The sequence below is a fragment of the Eptatretus burgeri genome, chromosome 4 (genome assembly GCF_056783735.1).
Source record: "Eptatretus burgeri isolate ZD-2024b chromosome 4, Ebu_testis_v1, whole genome shotgun sequence".
Taxonomy (NCBI): Eukaryota; Metazoa; Chordata; class Myxini; order Myxiniformes; family Myxinidae; genus Eptatretus; species Eptatretus burgeri.
The window spans coordinates 126,493,624-126,520,923 of record NC_140964.1 but is presented as its reverse complement, the minus strand read 5'-3'; the positions used below and the strand labels follow the sequence as shown (position 1 = coordinate 126,520,923).

The 27,300-nt window shown below is 42.9% G+C and overlaps 1 protein-coding gene across 2 annotated transcripts in view; it reads right to left on the bottom strand.

The window, feature by feature from the left end:
* The window catches only part of SYMPK (symplekin scaffold protein), a 121,727-nt gene that overhangs the window by 12,509 nt on the left and 81,918 nt on the right, over positions 1-27,300 (bottom strand). For both annotated transcript variants that reach the window (XM_085879978.1, XM_085879979.1), the window contains 12 exons: positions 26,085-26,232; positions 23,775-24,016; positions 23,556-23,637; positions 21,089-21,202; positions 12,671-12,818; positions 12,276-12,436; positions 10,844-10,952; positions 7,927-8,027; positions 7,122-7,212; positions 2,658-2,759; positions 402-589; positions 112-288 (listed from right to left, as the gene is read on the bottom strand). In XM_085879978.1, the coding sequence (XP_085736104.1) occupies positions 112-288; positions 402-589; positions 2,658-2,759; positions 7,122-7,212; positions 7,927-8,027; positions 10,844-10,952; positions 12,276-12,436; positions 12,671-12,818; positions 21,089-21,202; positions 23,556-23,637; positions 23,775-24,016; positions 26,085-26,232 (1,663 nt within the window). The remainder of the gene's footprint in view (positions 1-111; positions 289-401; positions 590-2,657; positions 2,760-7,121; positions 7,213-7,926; positions 8,028-10,843; positions 10,953-12,275; positions 12,437-12,670; positions 12,819-21,088; positions 21,203-23,555; positions 23,638-23,774; positions 24,017-26,084; positions 26,233-27,300) is intronic.

Sequence of the window (27,300 nt, the reverse complement as noted above, 5' to 3'; positions counted from 1 at the left end):
AGCAAAGTGGTTCTCAGACTGGCTTAAAACACGACGACAGTTAAATAATAAAACTTGTGTCGCAGGTATAAGTGCAGCAAGTACAGGCAATATTGTGTAGCACAAGAACACCTGTTGAGGTGTGAGGGCGAGCACGTGGTGGAGAAGTGGAATGCGGAGCTCCGGACACTTTTCAAAAACTCCTACAAGCTGGGCAGGTGGAAGCTGCAGCAGCACTTGGTACGATTGTGGCTTTGTTCGCTGACAGCATTTTATGAAACCTTCCCAGACTTTTGGGTATTTCCACACCTGCTCGGCCAAAAAAGGAGGGTGACACTTAACATCGGGAATGTAATCACAACGTCCTTGAGATTTAGCATCACTCACTTATTGAGGGCAGAAGTGGATGGTATTTACATCACCTGCTTGATAATGAGCCGTTGCAGGATGTTCATGATGAAGGCACTAAGGCGAGGGTACATGCTCAGAGACTGTATGACGGTGCGCATAAGCAACACAGGCAATGGGTTTTGTTCCATCAACTGCTGCATCACAACGGCGAGCACTTCAGATGTATATATCCCACGCTCCGCAAAACACAGGCTGGTCGCTACAAAAGAAAAGAACAACATTTAGGTGAATCAAAATAATTACAAAACCAGAAGGGCACTCTTCGACGTCGCAACGTCGCCAGGTATGCCTCCACCCACATTATTACATCATACATACTTGTACCAAGTTTGATTTAAATCCCGAAACCCAGATTAAAAATATTAAGTAATTCTAGCTGCCAGACCATGCATCCAATCAGGTTGAAATTTAAAACATATACTCCCCATGACCACGAGATCATAATTGTGATGTTTCACGTCGATTGATGAAGCGGTTCAAGAGAAATAATTTTTTTTAAGATTCTCGTTCAACCCAATATGGCTGCCAGACCATGTGACCTATTTATTATTCGTGAACATCCTGGTATCCCCAAGGCTTTGAGGAACATGTAGGTGAAGTTTCCCCTCGATTTGTCGAACTGTTCTGGAGAAGGAGATTTTTAAAGGTTTATTCTTCAAAAAAAATCAGAGCTGCCAAACCATGTGAACGAAGACGTCATATGTGGAGAACTTTTTGTTCCTCATGGATAGGTGATCATACCTTTAAAGTTTTGCCTCGATCTGTTCAGCCGTTTTGGAGAAGATTTTGAAGGTTTTTATGTTCAAAACAATATGGCTGACGAACCACGTGACCGATAATGTCATCATCAATTTTTCCCCCCCCATACAATTTAGCCTGGGGAAAAAATTGTATGGGGGGGAAAAAAGATGACCCTCAAAAATTTTCAGACTGATCGGATAAAGAGTTCGACATATGAAATTATGACATCATAACAAAGCCACCTTTGACATCATCTCTGAACCAAGATTAAAAATATCTATCTTTAAATCACACTTGTTTCCCCCCATAGGGAGTACTCCACATGTGCCAAGTTTCAAGTTTTTCCATGGAGTAGTTTTGGAGATACAGAGGTCCAATTTTTTTTCCTTTTTTCTAAAATGGCTACCACAACAGTGACCAATGTCATAATTATCATGAAAACATTCCACATAAGTAGTCACAACTATGGTGAAAATTTTGTGTCAATTGGATAAGTGGTTGCAGAGAAAACAGAAAATTAGCACGGACGGACGGACAACCCAAAAATATGCCTCCGGCGACTTTGTCAGCAGAGGCATAATTAGAGAGTACATGGAACACCTTATGCTGCACAATCTTGAGAAACGACGACACGGGAAGGGTCAATGAGCGGAAAATTTGATCGGTCGTGATGACATACTATTTCTTCCAAGTCCTGCTAAACGGAAGGTTTTTGAAAGTGCCAAAAGGCAATTTGTGTTCCACAGTGTTCAAGTACAGACTATAATTCAATTGAAATAAAATAAAGATTTTCAAGGTCGTAGAAAATCAAAAACTTTTTCGGAAGTTTACTGCCGTTGATGCAATCAATGTCTTTTACACCACATTATTTAACACGTTACATTCGTTATTCGCACCTGTTGTTTGTGTCCTTTGTGACATCCCTAAAAACAGAAAGTTTCCTGTTTGGAATGATTTTCAATTTTGTTTGACTGCCAGACAGGCAGACAGAGTCAAAAAAAAATTCTCTCACTCCTCTCTGTGCATGCGCGATCGGGACTAATTCAGAACCAATGTACTGATAAAGTCTTGCACTTCCTTGGAGTTCCCTTATTATGATGCATGCAAAGTTTCAGGCTGCTCGGTTTTATGGTTTTGGAGTTATGGAGGAGACACACTGACACGCACAGACTGGCACACATGCACAGACTGACACACACACGCACAGACACACACGCACGCACGCACAGACATGCGCCCACGCCCACTCATTAGTATAGATTGTCCGACATGAGAAAAATTATACATGAAAAAAAAGTTTTCGGTTAACATCTCTGTCACATTTTATACTTTCACCATCAACATTCGCCAAAGTATTGTGAATTATTAAAATATGATATGTCCAGAGTTCCTCAAGTTCAACAATGAAAGAAAGGGGACTCAGTTTATCATAAATCTTTGCCTGGCACAAACATACTAGGCATTGTTATCATCATGCAAACTCAGCAGCCAATGCAATGTGGAGACCGAAATTCATGACCACACACCTTTGATGATTGATTTCATGTCACACTGAGCAGAATCAATGTTGTGCAGAGCAATCAAGAGTTCTCCAGGAGTGAGTGGAGACAAAGAAATTCCTCCTTCACCTGTATGTTCAGCAGTTATTTAGAAAATTCTGTATTTGCTCAATTCAGAATTCAACAACTGCAACAATACCTTTAAAAATCAGCACAGCGATTCAAGCAAGTCGTGTGAATAAGTGACATCACAGTGGGAAACTAGAACGGCATTTGGTAGAGCACACACCTCCGCCAGGCTGAACTGTTTATGCTTTGTATCCCACCAATAGGCGGGTTCTGAATCCAGACCGTAACCAAAATCTAATCGGCTTGTTCTTGTCACCTACCCAAATGATCCACCAAGTTTCATCCGAATCTGTCCATAACATTTTGAAATGTCGTGCTATAAATCGTTTTTGGACCCATCCCTCAATGGTGAAGAATCCCTTTAAAAATTCTAGTATATCCGGATCTGAATCTTCCCGAAATTCTTATCAATTCGTCCTTGTGACACACCTGACTTCGACACCAAGTTTTGGCCGAATCTGTGTGTAAGCAGGTTATCGTCAAATCATGTGCAGACAGACAAAAATGGGCGAAAACATAACCAAAAACGAAATCATAAAAAATTTCAATGAAGATGTATATCTGGATAGGATTTTTTTTTTTTGGTGGTGGAGGTAATCAATGGTTTCACCCTTGGTTGCAATATTGCATTAACCCGCACCCACCCCCAAGCACCATCTCTTTCAAGCTTTTCCAGGTTACTGGTTCCCCCCCCCCCGCTCCCTCATCATCCTGTAAAATTTTAACTTTTGATCCATTTCCGCTCCTTTCCCTTCTGTGATTGAGAGTTTGAGGCTGTTAGTTCACCCCAAGTGAACTCGTGTCCATCCATCTTGGTTACCCCATGTGTCCTCCCCTTTCCGTCATTTCTCTAAGTCTCCCTCAGCCCACTGTTGGTATGTCCCACCTCTCTTTCTTCTGTTCTTTCACTTCCTGTGTTCTTGCTCCTCCATGAGCCTCGACACAGGACAGAAAAGACAAAACTCATGATTGTGCTTGAAGCCCAAATTCAGTCCACGTACAGCACTCTGTATTTTTTTTGAAATCCAGTCTGCCAATGTCCTTGCAATTCATATTAAAGTACACTGATGTATTCTCATGACTTTGTCATGTAATTTATGTAAAAGTTCACTTTGAGCATTAGATCAATCTAAAAAACAAATTGAAGTGCATCAGCTGCTCAGCAAGGCATGTACCTGTGACGTCATGCTAGTCTTCCACTTCCTGGGATGAATTAAAGAAAACTCATTGAAAAAGAGTGATTTATTTTCCCATTTATTTTTAGAGTAGAATATATATATATATATATATATATATATATATATATATATATATATATATATATATATATATATATATATATATATATATGACCGTTTTTACAGCCATTTTTCCCTGCTGTGCAGGGGTTGGGCTTTTTCTTGAGGCAATGTTTTATGGCCGGATGCCCTTCCTGACGCCAACCGTGGTCGCCTCTTACGATTCGTACGTACTGTTTTTGGACCACCCTAATATACAGTATATATATATATATATATATATATATATATATATATATGTATATACATATATATATATATATGTATATACATATATATATATATGTATATACACATACAGTAGACTAGGCGTAAGTCGGCAGCGTGTAACTCGTCACTTCGCCTCAGTCAGCAGCGTCAAAAAGTCACGAATTTATCTAATGTTAAATCCCTTTGAATAAAGTCTGTAAGTCGTCATCTCGAAGTCGTCAATTCGTCTACGTCGTCAGATGTTGTCCGTTCCCGTGTAATGGAAACTCAAGTAAATTACCATGCCTAACTCGTCACACGGAACTTCTACCTCGTGAGAAGCCCGATTTCATGGAATCGTGATGCGCGCTCATTGGTGTACACCGCCAGTGATAGGCTATTTATAACTGCGCTGCGATCAGCTCAGTCAGCACGCCGTCCCACATGCATCTAACGAGGTAGACAGGCTGCGCAATGCAGTCTTTGGCGAAGGAGTAAAGGATCGATCGAGCTTAGTGTTGAAGTACGATCATGGTTTTATATTGGCTTGTTTTGTACATCATCACACTCACTTTCACATAGGTATTGAGTGGTAGTCATCATGATGACTGTGTCATGTAATTTGTCGATGGTATATGAGTTTTCATTCCATATGAAAACTCATTTTACATTCATTCCACATTTGTTGATGGTCATATACCATCACCGATGGTATATGAGTTGTCTTACAGTTGTTCATTATCTTTGCTTTTGATAAAGTGATTCATGAATTCCATCTTTGCTTGATCACTTTCCAACTCACCAATAAACCCCCACCTATGCCCCGAGGATTGTGTTTCCCTTTTGGAACAATAGCTGGCTTAGAGATCGTTGCGCCCTCTCACACGTACGTGTCCAGGCCACGTGCGACTTCATCCTTCACCCCACAGTCATCATGAATGTTCGCATACGCGTAAGTCGTCACATGTCTCAGTCGTCACTTTTTTCTCGGTCCCGATGGTGATGACTTATGCCTAGTCTACTGTATATATGTATATATGTATCCAATCGTGGCCAAAAATATTGGCACCCTTGCACTTTTTCAAATAACTCACAATTTTCTCCAAAAATAAGTCGAAAATGGCAAAAGTATTTTGTCTCCACAATTCTTTATTTCACTGTTAATATTACAGAACTTTTGTTTTTGATTCAGAACTTAATGTATCCTTTTAAATCAGAAAATATAAATAAATGGCATTGATAAAATTATTAACAGCCTCGATTTAATATTTGGTGGCACAACCTTTGGAAAAAATAACTACAGTCAAGCACTTCCTCTAACAATTAATGAGCTTCCTACACCCCTCCACTGGTAGTTTGTCCAACTCTTCTTGTGCAAACTGCTCCAGTTCTCCCAGATTTGAAGGGTGCCTTCTCCCAACTGCTGTTTTCAGATCTCCCCACAAGTGTTCAATGGGATTTAGATCTGGACTCATTGCTGGTCATTTCAGAACAATCCAGCGTTTTGTCTTGAACCATTCCTGGGTGATTTTTGAAGTGTGTTTGGGGTCATTATCCTGCTGCAAGACCCATGACCTTCGACGGAAACCCAGCTTTCTGACACCGGGTGGAACATTGCGCTCCTAAATTCCTAGGTAATCTCCTGATGCATTCAAGGCACCCAGTACCAGAGGCAGCACAGCAACCGCAAAACATCACTGAACATCCTCCATGTTTGACTGTCGGAAGGTATTCTTTTCTTTGAAGGCTTCATTTTGTTTTCTGTAAACATAGAGATGATGTGCTTTCCCAAAAAGCCCTAATTTGGTCTCATCTGTCCGCAGGACATTCTCCCAGAAGGATTTTGGATTGTTCAGGTGTGTTTTGTCAAACTCCAGTTGGGCTTTGTTACGTCTCTCTCAGCAGTGGGGTCCTCCTGTGTCTCCTACCATCGAACCCCCTTTCATCGAGTTGGCGACGGATGGTGCGAGCTGAAACTGTCGTACCTTGTGTCTGAAGGTCACCTTGAATCTGTTTGGCAGTTGATCGAGATGCTTTCTCCACCATTCGAACAACCCTTCGCTGCAATCTCCGATGAAGTTTTCTCTTGCGGCCACATCCAGGGAAGTTGGCTACAGTGCCACAAGCCTTAAACTTCCTGATAACATTGCGTACGGTGGACGCAGGAACATCAAGGTCTCTGGAGATGGACTTGGAGCCTTGAGATTTTTCAAATTTGGCTACAATCTTGTGTCTGACCTCCTCAAACAATTCCTTGTTTTTTTATTTTCTCCATGCTCATTGTGGAACACACAGTGAGACAAAACAGCAGAACGACTCCTTTTCTCTATTCAAACTGGTTGATTGAGTGATTTTTCTATTGCAGGAACCTGCAACTCATCACAGGTGAGTTCAATTCCAAAATAAAGGAGAATCACCTGCTTGAAATCTAATTATGTTTAACAACTTCTAAAAGGTGCCAATAATATTGTTTGGGCCATTTTAGGATTTCTGTGAGGAATAAGCTCAGATTTAGTAATATTTTCAGCTTTTTTTTGTTTTGTTCCACTGCAAACCAAAGAAATACATTTGTGGATAGCAAAATATTTTTTAATTTCAACAATTTTCTGGAAGAAATGGGGCATTATTTGACAAAAGTGCAAGGGTGCCACAATTTTTGGCCATGACTGTACATGTACTTTCAATCACAAATACACTTCGTCATTGCTGATAATTTTTCAGTGACATGTTTAAAAGGTTTGGACTGAATATGTATAAAGTACCAGCATTCAACAAACCAAAATACACTTACACTTCTCATGAAGCAAAGCTAACAGTTTCTCACATACACGGACGTCTGCAACCAACTCTGTCCAAATGTAGATCGAGTACCTACCATGATGAGTGCCAAGCAGGCGGTTGAACACCTCCTTCACCACAATGGGGTTCAGCTTGATGAGGCGAGGCAATGCTTCGATCACCTCTTTCTACAAAGAATAACAATAATGAACACTGAAGGCTTTGTTTGTTCAATGGATCATTAAGGGAAAGACCCAAAGTACAGGAGACGTCATAATAAACATTAATGCTAAATATGGATCCATCCCAAAGCAATCTTGTTGTCCAACAAACTCTCCAAACGGAGAGGTGGGACAAACGGATTAAATGAACATAATGTTGATCGAGGTATGTTGTGGTTATGTTACGAAGTATTCCCGCAGTGGTCAATGTACCTCAATCATCATTTTGTTTTTTTTGTATTGCATGTTGTTGAATAACTGTCCTCAAAATCATTTCTCATTTCTACCTGAGCATGCATGAAAAAGTAAGAATGGTCAATGGAGTAACATCAGACAAAGGTAGAGAGTTGGAGCAAGAAAGGAAGGAAACAAAACAAAAAAAAAACAGTGAAGTGGGCGGAGCAGGAGGGGAGAGAGAGAGAAGAAACAACAACATCAACAGCAGCAGCAGCAGGTAGAATTGTCAATAGGTGAGTGAGCAGAGTTCAGACAATTTTTTTTTCTTTTCTTCGTGCACAGTTTTATTTCAAGAATGAGCATCTTGGGTGAAGGGTTAAGACAAAGAGGCGTTTTGGGACGTGTTGGTGGTATTTAAAAAGGGCGTACTGAAGCTCAAGTTTTCAAAACTCATGGGTGGACCGAATCATTCATTATATTCTGAATCACTTCAACCACACTCACCTTTTCCAACCCAGTCAGGACTGGGATGAGGAAGCGCACATCTGGCACACGCTTGTGGTAAAGGTCACGCACCCTGCTCACCAGGTCAGGGGATGGTGGGACTGTGGGTAGAAGTTTGATGAAAGCAATTTCAGAGTATTTTAATTCAGCAAAAGAAGAAAGGATAGCAACAACAATAAGTATCAACCTTAGTAGGATTAAAAACGAGCAATCAGACAATTGACATGAAAAAACAAACAAACAACGTACTGGTTGAAGAACAGTTTGCAGCTGGGAAAATCGACAATCACCCAAATTGCTGGAACTGCATAATAATAATAATTTAAAAAAATCATAAAAGCAAACCCGACGCTTCAATCGGTATTGTAAAAGGCGCCGTGTGTGCGAGTTCCACCCATTGGTTGGACAGTTCGCCTGACGCCATCCACAATTTCTATACCACGGCCACTAATTTAAGAACCATTTAGAACTTTATAATTTACCTTTTAGATCCGTTTCTCTCAACTAACGCATTTACTGCAGAGGCGACGCGGGTTGTTGCTATTATTTCCAGCTATTTTCTCTTAAAATTGTGAGTTGAACAGGCGACTGTAAAGGGTTTCTGCGAAGTCGGTAAAAGCGTGATAGGGGAGCAGAAAGTGTGAAAAATTTTCCGCTGTTTCGGTGAGGTAATGCCCGTTTGCTTTTGTGAGTGGGACGAGGGTGAAAGTGGAGATGGGACAGCTTTGGAAGGGGGAGGTTGAGGCTTTGGGTGGGGCGGCAAGATGTTGAGGACCTTCTGTGGGGAGGGGGGATTTGAAGGCTTAAGTGTGGAGAGGGGATCAATGCCTTAGGGTTGGGAGGGGGAGGGGGAGAGAAAAGATGAGACAGATTTGGGATGGGGAGGCTGAAGCTTTTTTGCTGATATGAGTTGTCATCAGAATTGCATGTGTAAGTTTACTCAAAGCAAAAATGTAAGTGTGTGTGTGTGTGTGTGTGTGTGTGTGTGTGTGTGTGTGTGTGTGTGTGTGTGTGTGTGTGTGTGTGTGTGTGTGTGTGTGTGTGTGTGTGCGTGTGTGTGCGCGCGCGCGTGCGCGTGTGTTATCTCAATTTGTGGTTTGAGGCGATGAAACGAAGCCCTCCCAGGACACAAAGTATCCACCTCCACTTCGCTCAGGGATCACAGTTGATGGACCAAGCTGTTCCACTTTGTTGTTCTCAGGGTTTTGTTCCGAGCGCTCTTTTCAGGATCGTCACCGAACCCTGGACTGCCTCCAACTGTAGTTCGTTTGTGGTAATATTCCTGGGGATTGTTTTCAAAATCTCAGTGAAGTTCTTCTTTATTACTATGTTCCTGTTGCTGCAATTATCACCGGTAGTGCAATTTCGATGCTCTTTAGCTTCCAATATCTCTTGGTCTCATTTTTGAGGTCCTGGTATTTGGTCATTTTCTTGATTTCTGCATTATTGAAGGAGAAATCGCTGGGTACTGATATCTCAATCAGCAATACTGTCTTTTCCTTTTTGTTCCTGACAACGATGTCTGGTCACAAGGCTTTGTTTTCTATGTCCATGCTCAGATCGTACATGAGCATGACGTCCTTATTTTTCAGTGATTGCCCTTGGTTTGTGTTTTCATGCATTTTTTGAACTGGGATGTTGACATTTTTGCAGATATGCCAATTAATCACTTCCCAGGCATTCCTTTCCTGGAGGAATTCTCTGTGGACTGTTGTAGTAGGACCTGTTACCAACTATAGTATATGAGAGTACAACTCTCATATACTGTCCTTCTAACTGCAGCATTTTCCCATGGTTGTGCATACTTTGTTGTACCGTTGTGTGTAAAGTTGTTCTGATCATAGTTTTTTTGCATCCTGAAAGCTGGTGATTAGTACTTTCTGTTTCCGTCTCCGCTCCAATAGCAAGCCCTCAGTCAATATTTGCTATCACTGTTTAAACACCATTGCATCAGTAAATTAATCTTCACTATTACATACCAAGGCAGCATCTAGCTTTGCCTGCCTGGGGAAGGGTTTGGGGAGGGGGGGGGCAGGAGACCCGGCAGGGCGGGAGATCTTTGTGATTGGCTACAAAGTGATACTTATTCACGTTTCTCTTCCCACACAACGCTTGGTAAGTCTGCTGGTTTTGCATCATTGCTTAGATCTGAAAATCTTAATTTTTCTTCCATCGACACAAAATTGCACAAATCCATTTCTATGTATGCAAAGCAGACGTTTGCTGAAACATCGATTCATGCTCTCATAGCCACAGATGTTTCAACCTTTGCCAGGTAGTAGTATCACAGGTGATGTGCACTCAGATTGCAAATTCTTTACTGAGCGGGTGAGGCAAGATAGCCCTGTACTAAACCATGACACGCAAGCATCCAATCTCATCTTCATTAAACTTGAAGGACACTCGGTAGAGCGCATACCTCCACCACATAATGCCTGACCCACGGGAACGTATCGGGCCCAATCAATACATTTTTGAAAGATTGTGCTACGTATCATTTTTGGCCCAATCTCTTAATGCTAAAGAATCACTTTAAAAATGAAATAATTCTCAAATGCAGATCCAGATTCGGATCTTCGCCAAAATCGAATCAACTCGTCCTTGCCACACACCCAACCTGTCCACCAAGTTTCGTCCGTATCAGTCAACAACTTTTTGAGATATCGTGCTCAATGTCGGTTTTGTCCAATCTCTCAATGGTGAAGAATCACTTAAAATATTCTGGTATCCGGATCCGGGTCCGCATCTTCTCGGAAATCGAATCAATTCATCCTTGTCATGAACCCGTGTCCACCAAAGTTCGTCCACAACTTTTCAAGATATCCTGCTCACAGACAAACAGACAGGGCTGAAAGCATAACCTCTGTCCACCTTTGGTGGCGGAGGTAATGAGCGAGGGGGGGGGATTATAAATCACCTTTCTCTGTGAGGATATGCAAGCTACGAGTGACCAGAGTTTCAGCCCCTTTGGGACAATTCTCGACAAGAAGCAAAAGTTCCGGGGAGCCCATGCCCATCCCGCGGATCTGAATGGGTACAAGTGCACATAAATTCACCGCGCGTGTCCGAGCACCCAATATTCGCGTTTAACCTACTTCTTGTGATATTAAAGGCCAAAGTTGAATTACTTCCATTATATTACATTTATCAAAAAGAACACCTCATAACATTGAAAAATAAATTCAAGACTATCAGTCCCAAATCTTCATGTCATCTTTTAAACTTGGTGGCAAGGGCTTTAAACCAAAATCCAAGCAATCTCAATGCATGTAATTGTTCTTCAACGTAATGGAACAAAGACCAAACTGCCGGCAGTTTATGTTCCTGAAGATTCTTTCCAAAGGAGGTTTTCACAAGCTAGGCTTGACTCCAGATGATGCATCTCGACATCCTTGTGAAATCACTGGCTGAACTCGGACAGCTAAATGCAAAAACAAGTTTCTGCACAGAATAAAACTCCCATTATTATTGAAACAACTCTATACCTGAACCTGCATGCCAAACCAATGCCTGCATTTTGAGATGGCTTGAAACTTAGCAATGCTAATCCTGTACTGCATGAGCACGGGGTGCAGCGAAGACAATGTACTGGGGGCTCGCAGGAAATCCTGGAGGTATGCATACTCGCCTCTAAGCTGTTTCGCCTGGGTTTGAAACTCGGCTCAGCTATAAACTGTCATCCCGGTGTTTCACCTGCAGAGTCATTCAATGTGTGTGCCGTCCCTTGGATGGACGTTAAGCAGGAAGACCTGACTCCCATCACTGATCATTGGTGGATGTTAACAATCCCACGGTGTCCTTTGTTATGCCTGGTGTTGGCTTAATGGTGAGGGTGGCGGGCTTTGGATCCTGGGGTCCTGCGTTCAAATCCCGCTTAGCTGTTGAATTAATACCAGGTGGGGTTAACTCGGCCTGTCATCCTTCCGAGGTCGGCAAAATGAGTGCCAGCATGCTGGTATAATGTGTCGGAGTGGCGACCCGTCCAGGATTGTGCCCAATAGCCAAGGAGACTGCTTCAGCAGCACCAACACTCTGCACAGAGTATGGTCCAAATCTCCTCCTTTGTGAAGAGTAGGGCGAGCTATCGCCGGTACACTGGCCAAATTCCAAATTCCTGCCCGAACCTTTGTCGACCGTCAGGACTGGTCAGCCTGTTCGTGTAACACTTGGATTAAAAAAAAACAAAAACTAAAAAAAACAAAAACTTCACCCAGTGAACCCCACAAGAACATGGGAATAATTGGAGGTTAAAGAAGAAGAAGGGTGAAGACAAAGTACTATATTCTTCCTGTGCATCATTCCAATGTAAACTCGTAATCTTCTAAACCCTCCTTTCTTATATCCCATACTGGGGGCTCAAGGACTCGCAGCACTGTGCGCTTTATGTCTGCGATAGCCTCCGTGTAAACAGCAGCAAGCTCGTGGATGAGCCGATGGTTCACGGGTAACAACGAAAGAAAGAGAAAGAGACATTGCTTGATGCCTTCCTCTGTCCAGCTGGCTGCAACCTCTGTAAGTGTTGAACAGAATACAAATATATCAGGTTGGGTGAAATAATTTACTCATCATTTAAAAACAAAAAACAAAAAAAAACATCAATATCATCACGCTTGATAAAGCATTCCATTTCCTCGCAAAATTATTCTCGCAATTGGGTGAACACACACCCTTGTCTTTTATTGAATGGACCCAGGGTTCCGAAACTTCCTTCTTGAGCTTGTTCCAAACAGGGTATTTTCATTACCTGTGTCCTGGTCTTCTCCCACACCAGACGTCGGGGGATTCGGGTGAACGAGGTTTTGGAGAGCAGTCAATGCAAATTCTTCAATGAAGCCTTTTAGCTCTTCCTTCTCGTAAACACGCTTCACAAAGACGATTGCCTGTGAACGCACCTGATAAAAACATAAAAACATAACATAAAAAATCGTTTAATTAAGTTTTGTTTGCACGTCATATGGTTAACTCGCTGGATGGTGAGGCTTGCTTGAAAATGTAAAAAAAATATTTTGGCTGTAGTCCTTTCATGCTGTCATGGTACAAACATATGGCTGGATATACAGTGGCTCTAAAAATTCTACACACCCTTTCAAAATTTTCATCTTTTGTTCCATCACAGCCTGGAATTAAATTTCATTAAATTAGACTATTCCCACCTTTATTTACACATCGTAACACACAACTTCCAAGTGAAAAACAAATTCCACAAATTTCAGAAAATTGATTAAAAACACAAAACTAGAATATCTTGGTTGGATAAGTGTCCACCCCGCTGAGTAAATAACTTGGTGGAAACACCTTTGACAGCAATTACAGCTGTGAGTGTTGGGATATGTCTCCACCAACTTTGCACACCTTGATTGGGTAATATTTGCCCACTCTTCTGTACAAAACTGTTCAAGCTCGGTCAAGTTCCGTGGGGAGTGTTGATGGACAGCAATCTTCAAGACATTCCACAGATTTTCCATTGGATTTATGTCAGGGCTCTTGAGTGACTGGGCCACTCAAGAATATTTATCTTTTTGTTCCTTCGCCACTCCAGTATAGCCTTGGCTGTGTGCTTTGGGTCGTTGTCATGCTGAAAGGTGAACTTACGTCCCAATTTCAGCTTTCTTGCAGAGGGCAGCAGGTTTTCCTCTCGGATTTTTCTGTATTTTTCTCCATCCTTTTTCCCTTCTACCCTGACAAGTACCACAGTTCCTGCTGATGAGAAACATCCCCACATGATGCTGCCACCACCATGCTTCACAGTAGGGATGGTGTTCTTTGGGTGATGTGCTGTGTTGGGTTTGCGCCAAACGTAGCGTTTTGTATTTAGGCCAAAAAGTTCCATCATAGTTTCGTCAGACCACAAAACTTTTTGCCACATGGCTTCAGAATCTCTGGAGTGGTTTTTTGCATACCTCAAACAGGACTCAATGTGGGCTTTTTTGACTAATGGCTTCCTTCTTGCCACCTCACCGTAGAGGCCAGACTTGTGAAGTGCTTGGGATATTACTGTCACATGCACACAGTGATCAGTCTTTGCCATAAAGGTCTGTAGCTCTGCCATTGGCCTCTTGGTAGCCTCTCTGATCAGTTTCCTCCTTAATTGGTCATCCAGTTTGGAGGGACGGCCTGATCAAGGCACGGTCTTGGTGGTACTATATTCTTTCCACTTCTTAATGATTGTATTGATTGTACTTGAAGGGATATTCAAGGCCTTTGAAATATTTTTATACCCATCCCCTGATCTGCGCCTTTCCACAACTTTATCCCCGAGGTCTTTTGAAAGCTCCTTAGTTCTCATGGTTGAGTCTTTGCTGTGAAATGCACTACCCAGCAGAGGAAACCTACAGGAACAGCTGATTAACCTCCGCCATCTTCAAAGATGGATGGAGGTTACTGTTTTCACCCCTTTCTGTTTGTTTGTTTGTTTGTTTGTTTGTGAACAGTATTACGGAAAAACTCTGACGGATTTCGACGAAACTTGGTGGGGAGGTTAGGTATGGTCCAAGGATCATGTCATTAAATTTTGGACTTTCCAACCCCCCCAAAAAAAATTGTTACCCCCCCAAAAAGAAATTGTAAGAGAAATTTTTTTTTTTGCATTTCTACATCTTTTAAGTGATTTCCACCCCTCCCCCCAAAAAAAATTGTTAGAGAGAAAAAAATTTTGCAACTTTTTTCAACAAAATTTCGATTTCTTTCTTTTGCATTTCTACATGTTTTAAGTGATTTCCACCCCCCCCCCCCAAAAAAAAAATGTTGGAGAAAACTATAACTGTCAGCACTGTTGACATCATATTTAATGAATAAGATATAAGGTTCACTTGAGTGACCCAGCAGTATTGGCGGCGGAGGTTTTGCACTCTCCCGAGTGCTCCCCCTCTAGTTTTATTCTGAAATGATCAGAATCACAACAATTAAACACAGGTGGAGGCCAATTAACTAAGTGTGTGATTTTGAAGGTGATTGGTGACACCTGAGCTAATTTACAATTGTTATTATAAGGGGAGTGGACACTTATCCAACCAAAATATTCTAGTTTCGTATTTTCAATTAATGTTGTGAAATTTGTAGAATTTCTTTTTCATTTGGAAGTTGTGGGTTATGATGTGTAAATAAAGGTGGAAAAAGTCTGATTTAATGAAATTTAATTCAAGGCTACAAGACAACAAAAGGTGGAAATTTTGAAAGGGGGTGTAGACTTTATATAGGCACTGTTGGTCAGGTCTACAATGACCCTAAAATCTGTCTTAAGGCACAAATATTAACTTCATCATCGAGTACAGAATGTTCTTTGCCTGAATGTGTGTTCCAAGACAACCACAAGGACGGTGGTCTTGAAGGCACTCCACAACTATTCAGCATCCCCTGACATACCCAGACCACCCCCACCCCCCAAACTCTCACTCAACTTGTTCAGCTGCTCCCCACTCAATTCTTCAGCTCCCCTCTCATCCTTAAGCTTACCAACATCCAGCCTGGGCTGGAATGATACCATTCTCATGGATTTAAGATTCAACTTCAGAGTTGCCACAACAAGGCTGTGGTCAGTTTTGAGGAACTGAGCATTCCGCTGGACCCCGCAGTTCTGGAGCATCCTCCAGTGACCATCAATGAGCACATGGTCAATCTCCTTTGCCACCACCAGCGTTTGAATACTAAGTCCAGCGATGAGCCTGTGGGTGCTGAAACCATGAACCAGCCACCCCAAGTCCATGACATCTTGCAAAGTCAAGGAACTTAGTGCTATTCTGGCTCACAGTTCCAGACCCATAGGAAGCAACACACGTCTCATAACCATCCTGCTCAGGATCAGCTCCAGTCGATGCATTGAAATCCCTCACGACATGAAGAGTATCTCAGCTGGGGCACTGATCAACCACAGAATCGAGCACAGCATGGAATGTCTCCTTCATAGTGAGAGCACTCGCCTCATCCACTGCATACACAGAGACTGGGGAAATGACACACAGAGAGCGACAAATCTTCAGTCTCATTTTATACTTGTTGACCGGTGTTACTTCAATTATCATGGGAGTCAGCTTGTTGGACACAGCTACAGCAACTCTTTGGACATGGTAACCATCAGAGCAACCAGACCAGTAGTAGGTGTAACCACCTGCCATGAACTTACCACTATCCAGTCTCCAAACCTCAGAGAGTGCTGCAATATTGATGTTCAAATGACAACAGAGACAGGTGATCATCCTCTCTTCAAGTGAGGACATTGCAGGCCCCTACCCGAAGGGACCACCTCAGGTTAACTCGAGGAGACCGCCTTCTGGGCAGCTGCACAGAAGGCACTCCCACAGAGTGGTTTTCTTAGTTTTATTCGAGTTTTTTGTGTATGTTGCAGAATGAAGTGTTTTATGATGGCCGGAATGTAAATCTTGCCACCAACCTCCTAGAAAGGGGTACCCAACTGCAGGAGGACATCCGCAGACACAATTTGGCACCAGGTACGGGTAAGCTTAACATTACAACACATCGAGTGTTCAGCTGTTTGCATTTCTAGTTTTAGACCTACGCTAAAATATTTCATGCACGACTCGAGAGTTCTATTGCAATGTTTTGTTATATCTTTGGTGCAGCAAAATACATACTGATAAAAATTACCCCCGTGTGGGGGTGATGGTCATCTCTATAATACCACAAGTTCTCAATGTTCAGTTATGACCGAATACTACTGTGCAGTTCTACTGCACAGCTCGAACTGCGCAGTTTGGTTAAAGATGACTCGGCATTTTGGCGCGCGAGCACGAAATTATATTTTGAAAATAAATGCCGACGTTTACATTTCGGGTTTTGAAACTTTTGCACCTTTGGTGGAAAATGTAGAAATATAAAAGGCTAAAAATGTGTTTTATTAGGTCATCTCTACCGAGATGACCAAATAAAGCCAGACCAAATGTCCATCTGTCCGTCTGTCTGTCCGTCAACAATTTTTCTTTCCGATTTTCATGAAACTTAGTATGTGGGTAGAGGTCGATGAGTGTTGCACAACGATATAACTTTTGTCCGGGTTCAAGGTCAGGGACGAGGTCACGTAAGTTATAAAAATCGCCATTTTCAAAACCTATCTTGTCTGCCATTCTACAAGATATTTGGCAACTGTTTATTGATGATGATAGTAAAAAATATTATCTTGTATCTAACCAGACAGATTTTTGAATTTCCTTCCCGTTTGATCGTCACGTGATCTGGAAGATGGCCAAAAACGCCGATGCGATTCGCAAAGAAGGAAGGAAGGAGAAATGAAATATAAATATAAAACACATTTTTAGCCTTTTATATTAATACATTTTCCGCCGAAGGTGTAAAAGTTTCAAAACCCAAAATGTAAACGTCGGCATTTATTTTCAAAATATAATTTCGTGCGCGCGCCAAAATGCCGAGTCATCTTTAACCAAACTGCGCAGTTCGAGCTGCGCAGTAGAACTGCGCAGTAGTCTTCAGTCATAACTGAACATTGAGAACCTGTGGTATTATAGAGATGACCGTCACCCCCACATGGGGGTAATTTTATTTATATTTCATTTCTCCTTCCTTCCTTCTTTGCGAATCGCATCGGCATTTTTGGCCATCTTCCAGATCACGTGACGATCAAACGGGAAGGAAATTCAAAAATCTGTCCGGTTAGATACAAGATAATATTTTTTACGATCATAATCAATAAACAGTTGCCGAATATCTTGTAGAATGGCAGACGAGATAGGTTTTGAAAATGGCGATTTTTATAACTTACGTGACCTCGTCCCTGACCTTGAACCCAGACAAAAGTTATATCGTTGTGCAACACTCATCAACCTCTACCCACATACTAAGTTTCATCAAGATCGGAAAGAAAAATTGTTGACGGACGTACGGACGGACGGACGTTCAGACGGACATTTGGTCTGACTTTATTAGGTCATCTCGATAGAGATGACCTAAAAAGAGAAAAAAAAAAACACCCCCACAAGAGGCCTATCTGCTGCTGCCGGTGTGTTGCCATCCAGGTGCTATCTGCATCACTGCAAAAAAATGTTTGATGTTGGCACGCCATGTTACTCAATATTAGTTGCATCAAAGATTTTTGATCGAAAATAAAAGTTCAGGCGAGAGTACAAGGGTCCGGGCAATAAATAGTTATTCAATTAATTACGGTTCCCGGAGGGAGGAACAACCTATTTATTTATCTATTTCCACTAAAAATCTGAAACAATCCTTTTTGGCCTGACATGCAAAATAAAATAAAATAAAATAAAAACGCAAATGTTAAGTCTCCTAATAAAATGTGACAAATTAAAAACTTCCATGTTCAAAGTATGAGGGCGTGTTTTGAAAAGGCATGCATCCAATTCTTTTTCTCCAAAAACAGGTAAAAATATACGAATGAAACAAAGTGCAGGCCACACATTAGTTCTTCCCGCCACTACTGTAGGTGTGAAGTTTCGTGATTCTGACATTAGACGTCTCAGTCCTGCATTAATCAAGGTGGCAGCACGATGTTGCCACTGCTGTGAAGTGCAAGAGATGAGGTGGCTGTTGATGAGAGATGAGATGGCTGTAGATGAGAGATGAGAGATGAGGTGGCTGTAGATGAGAGATGAGAGATGAGATGGCTGTTGATGAGAGATGAGATGGCTGTAGATGAGAGATGAGAGATGAGGTGGCTCTAGATGAGAGATGAGGTGCCTCTAGATGAGAGATGAGAGGGCTGTAGATGAGAGATGAGATGGCTGTAGATGAGAGATGAGGTGGCTGTAGATGAGAGATGAGAGATGAGGTGGCTGTAGATGAGAGATGAGATGGCTGTAAATGAGAGATGAGAGATGAGATGGCTGTGGATGAGAGATGAGAGATGAGATGGCTGTAGATGAGAGATGAAAGATGAGATGGCTGTGGATGAGAGATGAGATGGCTGTAGATGAGAGATGAGATGGCTTTAGATGAGAGATGAGATGGCTGTAGATGGGAGATGAGGTGGATGAGAGATGAGAGATGAGAGATGAGGTGGCTGTAGATGAGAGATGAGATGGCTGTAGATGAGAGATAAGAGATGAGGTGGCTGTAGATGAGAGATGAGAGATGAGATGGCTGTGGATGAGAGATGAGAGATGAGAGATGGGATGGCTGTAGAGGAGAGATGAGATGGCTGTGGATGAGAGATGAGAGATGAGAGATGGGATGGCTGTGGATGAGAGATGAGAGATGAGATGGCTGCAGATGGGAGAAGAGATGGCTGTGGATGAGAAATGAGATGGCTGTAGATGAGAGATGAGAGATGAGATGGCTGTGGATGAGAGATGAGAGATGAGATGGCTGTAGATGGGAGAAGAGATGGCTGTGGATGAGAAATGAGATGGCTGTAGATGAGAGATGAAAGATGAGATGGCTGTGGATGAGAGATGAGAGATGAGATGGCTGTAGATGAGAGATGAGATGGCTTTAGATGAGGGATGAGATGGCTGTAGATGGGAGATGAGGTGGATGAGAGATGAGAGATGAGATGGCTGTAGATGAGAGATGAGATGGCTTTAGATGAGAGATGAGATGGCTGTAGATGGGAGATGAGGTGGATGAGAGATAAGAGATGAGATGGCTGTAGATGAGAGATGAGATGGCTGTAGATGAGAGATAAGAGATGAGGTGGCTGTAGATGAGAGATGAGAGATGAGAGATGAGATGGCTGTGGATGAGAGATGAGAGATGAGAGATGGGATGGCTGTAGAGGAGAGATGAGATGGCTGTGGATGAGAGATGAGAGATGAGAGATGGGATGGCTGTGGATGAGAGATGAGAGATGAGATGGCTGCAGATGGGAGAAGAGATGGCTGTGGATGAGAAATGAGATGGCTGTCGATGCGAAATGAGAGATGAGATGGCTGTAGATGGGAGATGAGAGATGAGATGGCTGCAGATGGGAGATGAGGTGGATGAGAGATGAGAGATGAGATGGCTGTAGATGAGAGATGAGAGATGAGGTGGCTGTAGATGAGAGATGAGATGGCTGTCGATGAGAGATGAGAGACGAGATGGCTGTGGATGAGAGATGAGAGATGAGAGATGGGATGGCTGTGGATGAGAGATGAGAGATGAGATGGCTGCAGATGGGAGATGAGAGATGAGATGGCTGTAGATGAGAGACGAAAGATGAGATGGCTGTGGATGAGAGATTAGATGGCTGTGGATGAGAGATGAGAGATGAGATGGCTGACTGGAGACGAGAGTTGGGATGGCTGACTGGAGACGAGAGTTGGGATGGCTGACTGGAGACGAGAGTTGGGATGGCTGACTGGAGACGAGAGTTGGGATGGCTGACTGGAGACGAGAGTTGGGATGGCTGACTGGAGACGAGAGTTGGGATGGCTGACTGGAGACGAGAGTTGGGATGGCTGACTGGAGACGAGAGTTGGGATGGCTGACTGGAGACGAGAGTTGGGATGGCTGACTGGAGACGAGAGTTGGGATGGCTGACTGGAGACGAGAGTTGGGATGGCTGACTGGAGACGAGAGTTGGGATGGCTGACTGGAGACGAGAGTTGGGATGGCTGACTGGAGACGAGAGTTGGGATGGCTGTAGATGAGATGACTGGATATGACTGGAGATATCACCAGCCTTGATTTGGTTCCATCAGATTTCCAACTCTTCCCCAAACTTGAGGAACACCTTCGTGGAGAACATCTTTCTTCCGACGATGATGTCAAGGCCGCAGAGAAGCGCTGGCTAAGTCAGTAGGACGCACAGTGTCATTGCCATGTTATCACTAAAGTACTTGAATGTTGAAGTTCCATCGTGACGGTATCACAAAACCACTTGAACGTTGGCAGAGATGTGTGGACTGCATTGGTGATTATTTTGAGAAATAAGTATGCACCATGGTAGAATAAAAATCGATGTTCGTATCTGTCTTTGTTTCAGCAAATATCTTCACATGTTTTGGAGAAAAATAATAGGAGGCATTACTTTTCAACATCTCTTGTAAAGCAAGAATGTAGCTTTTACATTGAAACACACCAATTTCTAATCATACCTGTTGCAATGTCCTGTCAATGACAGCAGCCACAGTAATGCGTCGCTCCTGTTATTGACAGTAATCTGACCAAACTAACACCACAACAGATAATGGCAAAAAAAAAAAAAAGGATCAGTTACAAGTACCTTCAAATGAGTTTGCAGCAAAATTGTGCTCACCTTATCTCGTTCCAATGTGCTGAGCTCCAGCAAAACCTGTAGAAACTGCAACTGCTGCTGTGGTCTGCGCAAAGTGAGCTCCATCAAAGTAGACATTCCGACAGTCATGCGAGCCTGTCAAAAAAGAAAAAGACAAATACATCGATACTATAAGAGAGCCGTGTGTGTGTGTGTGTGTTTGTGTGAACAAAAATGGCCAAACAAATCTTGGTCAAACTTTCAGAGGTTCCGCAGTGAATGCTGGGGAGTGTTTGAGGCAAAATAAATAAATAAATAAATAAATAAATAAATAAATGAAAAGAAGGGATTTCGAAAAAAGTTGGATTGTGCCGAAGCTTTTGTATCTCTGTAAAAAGAAATATAAAATGATCCCCGGCCCCATTCCTCAGCGGGTGTAGGGAAGTGTTTTAGCCCCAATACAAAAAAGAATTAGATAAAAAAAAGAAAATTTGATTTCTTCAAAATGCCAACCACGGTTGGTTCGAACAGCACCGGGTAACGCCAGGTATCTCTGCTGGTGTACTCATAAAGGACATATTACCAGATTATCACAAAACTAACTGCAGACCAAGGGATAACTAACTCACCAACACAAATCAAGACTTCCTCTTCCCCTCTCCCATCTGCTATTCATTCGACCAAAGAAACAAATATTGTGTTAAATATAATCTACAATCACAAAACAATGAGAATTCTCTAATCGGTGAAATACTAAAAGGAAAAACGTTCTTGCTTGCCTTCAATGGTTAATTTAAAGTATATTGCATGATGACAACAAAACCCTTCCATACAATCAAGTTTTTCTCAATACGTATTGTATTTATCTTTTTGAATGGTATCTCATCTCGAGTGTTTTCATTATATTACATGTTTATGTTTTCACCCATGTTTGTTTGTTTGTCTGTCATTTATCTGTGAGCAGGATATCTCAAAAAGGTGTGTGTGTGTGTGTGTGTGTCTGTGTGTGTGTGTGTGTGTGTGTATGTGTGTGTGTGTGTGTCTGTGTGCGTGTGCGTGTGTGCGTCTCTGTGAATTTCACTTGTACGCACAGTTTAGAATTTGGGGGGTGGGGAGAGTGTTGAGGGGAATTAACCCGTTTATAATGTGGGGGGGGGGCGGGGAGGGGGGATTCCCCCATCCATGACCCTGGGAGAATTCACTGGTCTGTAACTGAAAACTGATGGGGATCAAGCGAGAATCATGGGGGGCATGACCGTCCAGAAGGACAGCATTGCAGAGATAATGTTATAATAGCAGGGATGCATGGCAATTCCATGTAATATAAAATGTGACTTCAAGTCCTCAATAACACCCCCCCCTCCCCCCGACCATCCAACCCCTCCTATGTCCAAGTCCTCAATCCCCCTCCCCAAATCCCAATTCTTCAAACCTCATCCCCACCTTGTCTTCAAATGCCCTCCCCACTAAAAGGCCTCACCCCCACCACCCCCCCCCCACTCCCTGACAATACCAAATTCAGATATAAAGAGCGCAGGTGAGGACTTAAAACAGGCATGAGCTGGTGCCTGGGTCTGCCAGTGTCTGTGTGGCACAAGGCGAAGTGCAGCTCAGGGAAGGGAGGATTTTGCGATGGTGGAGAGATAGCGTCCGTGCCTCTTGAGCAGTCATTCTTGTGTGTGTTGACGAAGAAGAAAGAGAGAGATGTTAACTCCGAAAGTCCAACAGATGTTAACTCCAACTGCCACACACATGCACAGATGGCCTTTACCACCTCACAAAGACCGCCTTTCCAGCATGTGGCCGGCCCCGTCATAGGCCGCTCGCTGTCTGTGCACAGCGTGATCTTTGGAACGGGTGGAACGGCCTCTCACAAGTGTCCCACCCCCCCCCCCTCAGGACTCAGGAACTCACAATGCTGCCCTGGCCTGCAGTCCTCTGGGCAAATGGCCCGCGATAATATCCATTTAAATGCCTTTCTGTGCCAGGTGCCTTTTGTGCCACAAGTCCTCCACCTGGCCTCGCCTACGCAGAAAGTTTTACATGACACCACTTCACCTTATTCTATTTTATATCGGAGGATCACTGCTCCCTCAGTCGAAATATTAGGGACAACTTACCTCTGACAGATCCCTAATACAGGCGTAATTCTACCCTACTTGAGCACACGGACCAAGCAAAAGTTTTACCACATTCAATCTATGCATTCCCCCCCCCCCCAACCCTTCCCCCTTCCACAACACTGTCACTCAATACCAATAGGAACTCACTCCTCTTAAAATCATTCATTTTGGCAGATGTCTGGAAAATCTGACTATGTGAGAAATAGTGAAGAATCCAACCTCCAACCAATTAAAAATTTAAAGCAGAGGTTACAATAAAGACCCAGGATGTTCTTCAGGCAATGGGAAGAGTCTAAAATATTTAATTGCTGCACAAGGTGGCTTGGGATGAACTACCAAAAAAAAATTACGCTTGTCCGATGACCGAGTCATGTACAAGTGCTCACCTCATCCTCGCAGACTCTTCGGACAATGTCCAGGGCACTTGAGGTAATCTTTGGTGCTTCCAGTAGCAAGCGAGAAAACAGCCTGCAAAGCATACACAGCTCAAGCAATACTTGTATGACAAAATTCCATCCATTTAAGCTCTAAATGCTTTGGGTGTAGTTCAAGATGATGACTAATGAAAACTGGTGGGTGATAAATGCCCAATGTTAGATACCCACCCTTCATTTTGATCAGGTTTGCTCTCCAGTCCCAGCAGCAAAGTAGTGAGACACTTATCATAACTATCAAGAGCAGACCCAGAAGGTGTGCTGGTGCCCATGGCAGCGTGGTAATTCTGGTAGAGCCATGCGAAAGCCAAGTCAGATTGGCCTCGTATATCTCCCAACACAGTTTCAAGAACCAGTTGCTGCGCAACCCCTCCAAAACGAGCTGCCATACGTGCCAGAAGTTCCACTCTCACCTGGAGGCAGAACAGCGTTATGAAAAACTACACCAAGGGATGCAGAATATCCGTGTACCACAATGGGACCAATAGGTAGGTGTCTTATCTCGATCACGATGAACTCTGAGAAGCGGTACGGAAGGGTCAGTCTTTATAACACCTCACACGCGAGTTGTGCCTGATGACTCACAACAGGCTCAGCAATAGATTCAAAGGTGCCTGTTATCTCACAGACCAGGCAGTCCCTCTTTCATTGTGATGTGGGGTGTTTTTTTGTTGCTTTGAAGCAGTATTTTTCTTTAGTTTCCCCGACTTTCTTTCTGAACGCTTGGTGATAGAACTTGGGTGCAATTGACTTGTTCTTGTTTAACACCAAGTCTTATGACAAAGCGATCCATGTTTATGTCCCAGAACGAATGACGACACATTTATGTGCATAGCATGCATGTGCGAACTTATAAAACAAAATTAATATCACACACCAGAACACACGCACAGTTGGTGCGCTCACGGACGATCACAATCACAGGTCTAGCCCCCTCGGGAACTCCAACTCGGTCCAAAACGACTGAGTCGCGCCGTGCCAGGATGACTCGGCCATCATACGCGATTTTAAAATAAACTTGTAAAGAAGTTGGTGATGTCCAGTAGTAATTTTATAACAGCTAACCTTGGCTGAGAAACAAATTGCAATTAAAGAACTGGAATTCAGCGAGACTCCAACATTACACGACTCTTAATTGTACACTTATGCTGGCAAGGCTATGATGTGTGGCGCGGGCGGTTTCACTGAGTTTATGGGCGAATCCTCTCCACACCATTGTGTAATTTTGATGCTGGCTTATGGAAAACAGAAAGTTGGAAAGAGTCTCTCATTTCTGGTTTACCAGCTAGATTCATCAAGAACAATTCCAAAGAAAGGGATGCTGCCTTTTTGGAGGTATCTTTTGTTCCTCTTCAGCTGCAGACATTCACAAGTAGCATGTACGTGAGAATCCCAAGGGGGATGTGTAACATTTGGATCATGATCATGATCCACATCTCAAACACCGACCATTACTGCCAATATCCGTGTAACCCTCCATCTCCAATGCTTCTAGGTACCTATCAAAATCAAATTTAATTAACCCAAACACCCAATTTTCAGTCATGCACTTCCTTGGAGTTTTCTTAGCATGCCTGCAAAGTTTCAGATTGTCAGATATCCTGGTTTTGGAGTTATGGAGGACACACACTGACACACACACACTTTATTGGTATCGATTTATTTAATCGTTTCCCATCCATCCCTGACTAATAAGCTGTAGAATTTTACAAAATTCATTGTCCAACACCCAAATTAATAGGCTTTCATACATAAACTGTGGATTTTTATTTGTATTTTTTTGCAAACAACAATGCAAAAGTGCATAACACATGAACCAACTTAAACTCAGACAAAAGGATCACCCTGAGAGCCTCAAGGGTCTGTCTGTTGAACATCTACGTGAGTGCACCTGGATAGAATGCAAGTAGTGCGCAAGATTGCTCAGTTTTAGCACTCGTCGACGAAAATTTTTTTTGCAGACAATGCTGATCTGAGATGATTGCGCAAAGGCAGCACAATAACATTTGAGCTGTCCAGTCAGGGTTCCGATGCGACCAAACTATCAGAATTGTCCTCTGAGGCAGGACGTTGCATGACAAAGTGTAACCATCCGTCGGATGGACGTTAAGCTGGGGGTCCCGTCTGCTAACATTTGCTGGTGGACGTTAAATATCTCACGGTATCATCCGACGAAGCATATGTGGGTCCATCACCGACGCCGTGAGCAAATGACAAATTCCTGACAAAATCAGTGGAATGTCAGAGCTGGTCAGCCAGTTCATAAAGGACTTGGGTCAAATCTCCCCCTTGGCCAATCTTGAAAGGAGGGATTAATTGGAGCGGTTTTAAAGTCATCGAGCTGATCGAGATACTTTGGTGCCACATTCATGCGTCATTTGTGATGTGACAGAACAATTGATGAGAATGCCTACACTGAGAACAAAGTAAGCTTCTGTAAAAAGCAAAGATAAACTGCCCTGAGAAAGCAAATATGCCAACCTGTGTGCTGTTGTGGCCAGCATGTGGAGCCTTGTTCATGATTATTCGATTCAGGGCACCTTCGCTTAACTTCGTTAGTGTCGTCACGGGAAGCGGCTTCAACACATCACTCAGGCGAAATACACGGCGTCGACCTGCCACAGACGCCCTGCACAAAGCACCGTAGCACTGCAGCACACCATAGCACTACACAATGAAAGCAACTTACTCGCCAGATGCCTGGTATAGTACATGGGATGAAGAATTACGTCATAAAATGTGAAAGATTTACATTAATGGGCAAGACTTTGAACATAGTATTTAATCACGTTTAAAACTGTCTGGAGTAAACTGAATGCTTGTGGAATTCATTTTTTAAAATAAATATCATGAAAGGATGAAATAAATCAACACTACGTTGACTTGAGGTAGACTAACGACTGTGCGAATCAAGTGGAAGCTGACGTTTCAAGCATCAGCCCATCAGTGGATCAAAAGAGGGATGTCTGAAACGTTCCTCCTTGACTCTAATGGAGGGCTCACAACCCAAAACATCAGCTTCTCCTTGCTTCCTACAGTGTGTGTGTGTGTGTGTGTGTGTGTGTGTGTGTGTGTGTGTGTGTGTGTGTGTGTGTGTGTGTGTGTGTGTGTGTGTGTGTGTGTGTGTGTGTGTGTGTGTGTGTGTGTGTGTGTGTGTTTGTGTAACATATGTTGATAACCTTTCCATCAAAAACAAAGAACCCATCGCTCAATTCCAATACCATTTGGTTATCTATAAAATCGGAATACGAAGAGAAAAAAAGAAAGCATCTTCTCCTGTAGTGTCTCTTCATTATATTAATTTTTTTCATTACAAAGTCTATGCTCATGGAACAGTGAGGTGACGGAGGGTAGAAGGTCTGAATCAAGACCACTGGCGGTGGTGCAGTGCGACAACATGCGGATGAACAAGGGGATGAAGAAACAAGAGAAGCAGAGATCTACCCTGTATTTCCATGATGCTTTATTGTCTCTTTATAACTGTGCATGTCATATTTCAAACCATCGGCGGTAAAGGAATCATCATTATCGGCAGTGCACCAGTCACCATGATCAAGATATCTTTATTTGCGTGTCTAATGGTTCTTACCTCCGTCACCAAGGTTGGACGGAGGTTATGTTTTCACCATTGTCTGTCTGTGAACAGGATATCTCAAAAAGTTATGGACGGATTCGGATGAAATTTAGTGGACAGTTT